The sequence below is a fragment of the Sinocyclocheilus rhinocerous genome, unplaced genomic scaffold, assembly GCF_001515625.1.
Source record: "Sinocyclocheilus rhinocerous isolate Xijiao unplaced genomic scaffold, SAMN03320098_v1.1 scaffold25, whole genome shotgun sequence".
In the NCBI taxonomy this organism is placed as follows: domain Eukaryota; kingdom Metazoa; phylum Chordata; class Actinopteri; order Cypriniformes; family Cyprinidae; genus Sinocyclocheilus; species Sinocyclocheilus rhinocerous.
Window position 1 is genome coordinate 299,299 of NW_015647048.1, and position 9,673 is coordinate 308,971.

Genomic DNA, 9,673 nt, shown 5'->3' on the forward strand with positions numbered 1-9,673 from the left:
AAAACTTAATTTTTGATTAGTAATATGCATTGCTAAGAACTTCATTTGAACAACTTTAAAGGTGATTTTCTCAATATTTAGATTTTTTTGCACCATCAGATTTTAGATTTTCAAATAGTTGTATCTCGGCCAAATATTATCTATCTTATCTATTCAGCTTTCAGATGATGTATAAATCTCAATTTTAAAAAATTGACCCTTATGACTGGTTTTGTGGTCCAGGGTCACATTTAAAAAAAAAAAAATCCAACTAAAATGTTTCAGAAAAAAAGTTCCATGAACAATGTATAAATAATGCTTTTGTGTTAATGTTCACATTAAGCTATGAAAACGTTACTTGTGAATGTTCTCTGAACATCCATTTTTTAAAATGTTGGTTATATTAACATTAAGGAAACAGTTTTAACTTTTTTTTTTTTTTAAATGTTAGACAAACGTCCAACTAAAATGTTTCAGAAAAAAGCTCCAAAATAATGTTTTGGCACTAATGTTTTGAGAAGATTATTAAAGACCAGATAACTTTGAACAAACATTTCATTAACGTTACTGGAAGAACGTTTTGAGAGAACCTTGACAGAATGTTCCGAGAACGTTACCTGCTGGCTGGGTCATCCTAGCGTTTAATGCTGAGGAGGACTCTAGTCTACTGAGAAGGCAGCTTCACTGGGATGCAGTCTTCCAATTGAGAAGCTAAATGTAGTCTGTCATAGCAGACACTGCCCCCTTCAGACGAGGAGGATCTCAAACGGATGATTTTAATGTAAACGTATTTATTTTGAACTGTAAAGCAAACAAAGCTTGCATCAATAATATACTGCATTCACATGTTTGATAAAAAAAAATGTATATGATACTGTGGTTTATCAAAACGATGACGTTTTTTGATCTTCTTTTCATTTGTTATATAAGTGTACTCACTGAATGCATCATATAATATTGCTGTTCCTCAGAAAACGAGACGGTGGACTCGTCTGAGGTGGATTTTGCGTGTGGCGTGAGGAAGTGTCCTGAGAAATACACCTGCAGTGGCAGCTGGATTGGGCCCAATGATGGCATCACTCAGTTTGACAACATCTTGTTTGCAGTGCTAACAGTATTTCAGTGCATCACTATGGAGGGATGGACTGCTGTCCTGTACAATGTGAGTTCCTACAGCAGTAGCGTTTCAAAAAAGTCAGTTTTATAGTTGACTGACTGGATTTATTTTTACTCATGGATACTCATCATTTGTCTTTATGTAAACTTATTAACCTGTCCTAACCTAACATTTGAAGTTATTCACTAAACCTGCAGTGATTTCAATTTAAATGTGACTTTAGAATGTCTTGAACTGAATACCTTTGCTTAATGTGACTGCTTCTTTGACTAATTAATAAATGATTTTACTCCCTTAAAGGGACAGTTCACCCAAAAATGTAAATTCTGTCATGATTTACTCACCTCTGAACCTGTATGAGTTTCGTTATTCTGTTGAACACAAAAGAAGGTATTTTATAGAATTTGGGTAACCAAACAGTTTCTAGTCCCCTTTGAAATACTTCCATAGTATTTTTTTTTCCATACTATGAAAATCAATGGCTACTATCAACTGTTTGGTTACCCACATACTTCAAAATAATATTACACATACTTCTTCACATACTTTCTACTTCAACAGAAGAAAGAAATTCATACAGCTTTGGAACAACTTGAGGGTGAGTAAATGATGGCACTATAATTAACAAACTATAATACACTGTATTACAAAAATACACTGTAATGAACAAGCATAAACTATACTATCCAGAAGCTGTATTTAACATAACCATAATTACCTTTAAATGATCATTTTCCACAAAAGCTTTACTTTATGCATTGATTGCTGTTGTTTCTCCACAGACTAATGATGCTTTGGGGTCGACATGGAATTGGATATATTTCATTCCTCTCATCATTATCGGCTCATTTTTTGTGCTCAACCTTGTTTTGGGTGTTCTTTCTGGGTAAGAATTTCACAAATATTTTACAAAAATTGGCTGTCATTATTCACAGCCATGCTGTTTCAAACCAGATTTCTGGCTTGAAAACCAAAAGGAGAGATTTTAATAATTTTAATATGTATTTTTTACAAATAATAAATGAGAACTGGATCAGTTTAATTTAAACAGAGAACGTCTCGGTTACGTATGTAACCCTCGTTCCCTGAAGGAGGGAACGGAGACGTCACGTCCCGTCGCCACAGCTCCTGTACCACCGCTGAGCGGCCGGGTCACCGGCTCGGCTCCTCAGCGAAAAGCTGAATATGCGCTGCATCTGCTGCCTACTTATACTCACGCTGTGATCAGCAGCAGCTGGATGCAATAATCGCATGCCAATGTGCATTGGCTCGTTTAGTTTACACTCGAAGTGGATTGGTCTCTCTAAGCGAGATCCCAATTCGTCGGTCATCCGACGTGACGTCGAGAGTGACCGACTGAAAGGGAACGTCTCGGTTACGTATGTAACCCTCGTTCCCTGAAGGAGGGAACGGAGACGTCACGTCCCGTCGCCACAGCTCCTGTACCACCGCTGAGCGGCCGGGTCACCGGCTCGGCTCCTCAGCGAAAAGCTGAATATGCGCTGCATCTGCTGCCTACTTATACTCACGCTGTGATCAGCAGCAGCTGGATGCAATAATCGCATGCCAATGTGCATTGGCTCGTTTAGTTTACACTCGAAGTGGATTGGTCTCTCTAAGCGAGATCCCAATTCGTCGGTCATCCGACGTGACGTCGAGAGTGACCGACTGAAAGGGAACGTCTCGGTTACGTATGTAACCCTCGTTCCCTGAAGGAGGGAACGGAGACGTCACGTCCCGTCGCCACAGCTCCTGTACCACCGCTGAGCGGCCGGGTCACCGGCTCGGCTCCTCAGCGAAAAGCTGAATATGCGCTGCATCTGCTGCCTACTTATACTCACGCTGTGATCAGCAGCAGCTGGATGCAATAATCGCATGCCAATGTGCATTGGCTCGTTTAGTTTACACTCGAAGTGGATTGGTCTCTCTAAGCGAGATCCCAATTCGTCGGTCATCCGACGTGACGTCGAGAGTGACCGACTGAAAGGGAACGTCTCGGTTACGTATGTAACCCTCGTTCCCTGAAGGAGGGAACGGAGACGTCACGTCCCGTCGCCACAGCTCCTGTACCACCGCTGAGCGGCCGGGTCACCGGCTCGGCTCCTCAGCGAAAAGCTGAATATGCGCTGCATCTGCTGCCTACTTATACTCACGCTGTGATCAGCAGCAGCTGGATGCAATAATCGCATGCCAATGTGCATTGGCTCGTTTAGTTTACACTCGAAGTGGATTGGTCTCTCTAAGCGAGATCCCAATTCGTCGGTCATCCGACGTGACGTCGAGAGTGACCGACTGAAAGGGAACGTCTCGGTTACGTATGTAACCCTCGTTCCCTGAAGGAGGGAACGGAGACGTCACGTCCCGTCGCCACAGCTCCTGTACCACCGCTGAGCGGCCGGGTCACCGGCTCGGCTCCTCAGCGAAAAGCTGAATATGCGCTGCATCTGCTGCCTACTTATACTCACGCTGTGATCAGCAGCAGCTGGATGCAATAATCGCATGCCAATGTGCATTGGCTCGTTTAGTTTACACTCGAAGTGGATTGGTCTCTCTAAGCGAGATCCCAATTCGTCGGTCATCCGACGTGACGTCGAGAGTGACCGACTGAAAGGGAACGTCTCGGTTACGTATGTAACCCTCGTTCCCTGAAGGAGGGAACGGAGACGTCACGTCCCGTCGCCACAGCTCCTGTACCACCGCTGAGCGGCCGGGTCACCGGCTCGGCTCCTCAGCGAAAAGCTGAATATGCGCTGCATCTGCTGCCTACTTATACTCACGCTGTGATCAGCAGCAGCTGGATGCAATAATCGCATGCCAATGTGCATTGGCTCGTTTAGTTTACACTCGAAGTGGATTGGTCTCTCTAAGCGAGATCCCAATTCGTCGGTCATCCGACGTGACGTCGAGAGTGACCGACTGAAAGGGAACGTCTCGGTTACGTATGTAACCCTCGTTCCCTGAAGGAGGGAACGGAGACGTCACGTCCCGTCGCCACAGCTCCTGTACCACCGCTGAGCGGCCGGGTCACCGGCTCGGCTCCTCAGCGAAAAGCTGAATATGCGCTGCATCTGCTGCCTACTTATACTCACGCTGTGATCAGCAGCAGCTGGATGCAATAATCGCATGCCAATGTGCATTGGCTCGTTTAGTTTACACTCGAAGTGGATTGGTCTCTCTAAGCGAGATCCCAATTCGTCGGTCATCCGACGTGACGTCGAGAGTGACCGACTGAAAGGGAACGTCTCGGTTACGTATGTAACCCTCGTTCCCTGAAGGAGGGAACGGAGACGTCACGTCCCGTCGCCACAGCTCCTGTACCACCGCTGAGCGGCCGGGTCACCGGCTCGGCTCCTCAGCGAAAAGCTGAATATGCGCTGCATCTGCTGCCTACTTATACTCACGCTGTGATCAGCAGCAGCTGGATGCAATAATCGCATGCCAATGTGCATTGGCTCGTTTAGTTTACACTCGAAGTGGATTGGTCTCTCTAAGCGAGATCCCAATTCGTCGGTCATCCGACGTGACGTCGAGAGTGACCGACTGAAAGGGAACGTCTCGGTTACGTATGTAACCCTCGTTCCCTGAAGGAGGGAACGGAGACGTCACGTCCCGTCGCCACAGCTCCTGTACCACCGCTGAGCGGCCGGGTCACCGGCTCGGCTCCTCAGCGAAAAGCTGAATATGCGCTGCATCTGCTGCCTACTTATACTCACGCTGTGATCAGCAGCAGCTGGATGCAATAATCGCATGCCAATGTGCATTGGCTCGTTTAGTTTACACTCGAAGTGGATTGGTCTCTCTAAGCGAGATCCCAATTCGTCGGTCATCCGACGTGACGTCGAGAGTGACCGACTGAAAGGGAACGTCTCGGTTACGTATGTAACCCTCGTTCCCTGAAGGAGGGAACGGAGACGTCACGTCCCGTCGCCACAGCTCCTGTACCACCGCTGAGCGGCCGGGTCACCGGCTCGGCTCCTCAGCGAAAAGCTGAATATGCGCTGCATCTGCTGCCTACTTATACTCACGCTGTGATCAGCAGCAGCTGGATGCAATAATCGCATGCCAATGTGCATTGGCTCGTTTAGTTTACACTCGAAGTGGATTGGTCTCTCTAAGCGAGATCCCAATTCGTCGGTCATCCGACGTGACGTCGAGAGTGACCGACTGAAAGGGAACGTCTCGGTTACGTATGTAACCCTCGTTCCCTGAAGGAGGGAACGGAGACGTCACGTCCCGTCGCCACAGCTCCTGTACCACCGCTGAGCGGCCGGGTCACCGGCTCGGCTCCTCAGCGAAAAGCTGAATATGCGCTGCATCTGCTGCCTACTTATACTCACGCTGTGATCAGCAGCAGCTGGATGCAATAATCGCATGCCAATGTGCATTGGCTCGTTTAGTTTACACTCGAAGTGGATTGGTCTCTCTAAGCGAGATCCCAATTCGTCGGTCATCCGACGTGACGTCGAGAGTGACCGACTGAAAGGGAACGTCTCGGTTACGTATGTAACCCTCGTTCCCTGAAGGAGGGAACGGAGACGTCACGTCCCGTCGCCACAGCTCCTGTACCACCGCTGAGCGGCCGGGTCACCGGCTCGGCTCCTCAGCGAAAAGCTGAATATGCGCTGCATCTGCTGCCTACTTATACTCACGCTGTGATCAGCAGCAGCTGGATGCAATAATCGCATGCCAATGTGCATTGGCTCGTTTAGTTTACACTCGAAGTGGATTGGTCTCTCTAAGCGAGATCCCAATTCGTCGGTCATCCGACGTGACGTCGAGAGTGACCGACTGAAAGGGAACGTCTCGGTTACGTATGTAACCCTCGTTCCCTGAAGGAGGGAACGGAGACGTCACGTCCCGTCGCCACAGCTCCTGTACCACCGCTGAGCGGCCGGGTCACCGGCTCGGCTCCTCAGCGAAAAGCTGAATATGCGCTGCATCTGCTGCCTACTTATACTCACGCTGTGATCAGCAGCAGCTGGATGCAATAATCGCATGCCAATGTGCATTGGCTCGTTTAGTTTACACTCGAAGTGGATTGGTCTCTCTAAGCGAGATCCCAATTCGTCGGTCATCCGACGTGACGTCGAGAGTGACCGACTGAAAGGGAACTGTTTTTTTAAGCATCAAAGGATGCAAAAGCGCCATAAAGGTATTGTTAAAGTAGTTCACATTACTCGTGTCATCTTCTGGAATCATACAGTGTGTTTGAACGATCACAGTGATGTGAACTCATGAACCAGATCCGTCTGATTCGTGAAGAAGCATTCGCATCTGGATCAACTGATTCTTTGTTCATTAATCAGCAACACTATTTACGTTATGAGCAATCAAAAATGCATTAAGGAGAGTTATATTAGGATTTTTAGTAAATAAAGACAAAAGTCTGTCTTATAGCTTCTGAATCTTCGTATAAAGTGCACAAGTCGTATAAATTATTTTTATTATCAGGATTTCTGTGGGTCTTAAAAAGTCTCAATTGACCCTTCCTCAAAGTAGGCCTTTAAAAGGTCTTAAATCGGAGCAGAAAAGTATGGCATGAAATGTTGCAAACACTGCAGAAATGAATATCTTCCTTACTATGTTTGTCTTGTTTTCCAAAACTTAAAAACATCCATTGAAAGTGAAGAAAATGAAATGAGTTTCTGCTTAAAACAAGAACAAATATCTCTCAATGGGGCAAGAAAACTTTTTTTCCACTTTGAATTAAGTTGATTTTTCTGAGCCCATTGGCAGACATTTGTCCATAAACTTGCTGCATTTTGATCAGTTTCTCAAAAAGCATGATTTCTTATCTTGTCATTTTGCCTCTCAATATATCTTTATTTAAGAAACGTTTGCACTGGAAAACAAAACAAAAAACAAGGAAGAGCATCACAGTAAAAGTTATTTCCATATTCTGTTTTTTTTTTTTTATTTACTTACTTTTTGTGAAATTAGTTAAAAAGCAAAGTAGATCTGTTGAAAGCAGGGTTAACTAAAACTAAAGCTAAACATGTTTTTTTTTTCTTTAATTGGTCTTTTAAAGTCTTAAATTTACCTTTATAAAACCTGCAGAAACCCTTATTATACTTTGCTGCTTTTGCATCTTTGTATAAATCGTGAAGGCTCCAGTCCACATTCGTTGTAATTGCAAGGAAAAACCTGTACAGATTTTTCAACTAATATTTAATTTTATGCTAATCCAATCATTTCAAGGTTTGAGATGTAAAAACGAATGCTTGTTTTGAATTGTTCTGAATAAGCAGTCGTGGGTGGGATCGATTACTGTAGCTGCTCTTGCCTTCACAGCGTTTCTCGGTTGTTCACACCTTTACAGGTTGTAAAAGGTCAAAACCTAAAACTTAATATGTGTACATGTCATTTCCTAAATCCTTCTCTAGGGAATTTGCTAAAGAGAGAGAGAGAGTGGAAAACAGACGTGCCTTCATGAAGCTTAGACGCCAGCAACAGGCGGAGAGAGAACTCAATGGCTACCGCGCCTGGATAGACAGAGCAGGTACTGACATTCATTTTAATCTAAAATATTACTGGGTATGCTATCCATGTTCAGAGGCGTTTTTTTTAAAACGCTGTCAAAATGTAGATTTGAGGATTTAGTCTGTGTTTGCAATATTTTGGTACTTTGCAACTGTACAATTTGTTGTTGTTAAGCATAAAACAAAATGTTTATTGTATCTTGGAGTTTGTGATGAAGTCAGGATGGAGATTGTTCTTGTATGCATTCTAGTGTTTGCATTGGTTTATTAGTCTTTTGTCGTTCATGTGGATCAGTCTTGTTGTTTTTAGCATGCAGTGTTTGTGTTTAGCACTCGTGTTTTTTGTCAGATGTTGTGTATTGAACGTTAGAGGTGAGAAACAAGCCTGCAGTTCCTGGTATTGAATGCTTCCTTTAACGGACTAGTTCACCCACAAATTAAAATTTGCTGAAAGTTTACACACCCTCGAGCCATCGAAGATGTAGATGCGTTTGTTTCTTCATCAGATTTGTAGAAATGTAGCATTGCATCAGTGTCTCAGCAATGGATGCTCTGCAGTGAATGGGTGCCGTCAGAATGAGAGTCCAAACAGCTGATAAAAACATCACAATAATCCACAAGTAATCCACAGCACTCCAGTCCATCAGTTAACATCTGGAGAAGACAAAAGCTGAAACAAACCCAGCATTAAGACGTTTTTAACTTAGAACTGTTCCTTTCGGCTAAAATACGAGTCCATAATCCAGTGAAAAAGTGTTCTGGTCTGAATCAGGAGAGAAATCTGCACAGATCTAAACAGCTCTAAACAAATATGTGGCTAGATTAAATGAGTCCTCTATTCATAATAATGCTTCCTCCAGTGAAAAAGTGCATCTCCTGTTGTCTCTCACATCAAAATCCAGCCACATATTTGTTTAGAGCTGTTTAAACGCTGCTTGATCTGTGCAGATTTCTCTCCTGATTCGAGGAGATGCACTTTTTCACTGGAGGAAGCGATATTATGGATTATGGACTTGTATTTTAGCTGGAAGCGATGGTTTGAAGTTAAAACGTCTTAATGATGAACTTGTTTCAGCTTTTGTCTTCTCCAGATGATAACTGATGGACTGGAGTGCTGTGGATTACTTGTGGATTATTGTGATGTTTTTATCAGCTGTTTGGACTCTCATTCTGACGGCACCCATTCACTGCAGAGCATCCATTGCTGAGACACTGATGCAGTGCTACATTTCTCCAAATCTGATGAAGAAACAAACTCATCTACATCTTGGATGGCCAGAGGGTGAGGACATTTTAAGACCATTTTCATTTTTGGGTGAACTAGTCCTTTAAATAGTTTTGTTAGGGGCCATGTGGTTGTATGCCAGGTTGTAAAAGTGCTCTTGAGAGCAGAGGGAAGAAGACATCAAGTGATTTTTAGGCTGTTGATGCACTAATATCTGCTGACGTAACGCCTTACATGTAACAGTAGCTGGTAGAAACACATAAAAACCTCTTGATGCTTAATTGGCTAATTTATTACTAGCACAGCCGCATGCTCAGACTTAGACTGCTGCTATGCTAAAATATTTCCAGTACACTACAGTGGTATTATGTGCTTGTTTTAAAATGCAATGCTATTTGTAATCTTTTGATTTTTGTAATCATCTTTTGGCTCAATAATTTCAGCCAGGCTAGCGAAGTTTCACTGTCTTTACCCAGGTTCAGTGACAGACTGTGCTCTGATTGTGTACTACACCTACACTACTCTTTTCACATTTCACCCTGCCACCCACCACCTGAGCACAACATTCAGGTGAACATGAGTTTGTGAAGCTGCTCATTCTCCCACGCAGTGAAGGGTCAACGGAAAGGTGACACTGACTCACTGACTGGAGTGTTTGTATATGTGCCTGTCTGTGCTCAGAATAGTTGATGCTTCTACAGTTTAGAAGATTACTTTTAAGAGGCCTACAAATTGTCTTTTTTTCCAGAAACCAAACTGAATAAACCAATAATTTATTTAATTAATGTTGAGTTAATTGTGTTACTTCATTGCTAATATATTAAATAAATTCTCTCTCTCTCTCTCTCTCTCTCTCTCTCTCTCTCTCTCTCT

The 9,673-nt window shown here is 43.8% G+C and overlaps 1 protein-coding gene across 1 annotated transcript in view; it reads left to right on the forward strand.

Annotated features, from left to right (window-relative positions):
- Window positions 1-9,673, forward strand: part of LOC107708577 (voltage-dependent R-type calcium channel subunit alpha-1E-like) — an 88,011-nt gene that overhangs the window by 22,188 nt on the left and 56,150 nt on the right. Inside the window, exons 6-8 of the mRNA XM_016512839.1 lie at window positions 951-1,141; window positions 1,879-1,982; window positions 7,480-7,595. Coding sequence (XP_016368325.1) covers window positions 951-1,141; window positions 1,879-1,982; window positions 7,480-7,595 — 411 coding nt within the window. The remainder of the gene's footprint in view (window positions 1-950; window positions 1,142-1,878; window positions 1,983-7,479; window positions 7,596-9,673) is intronic.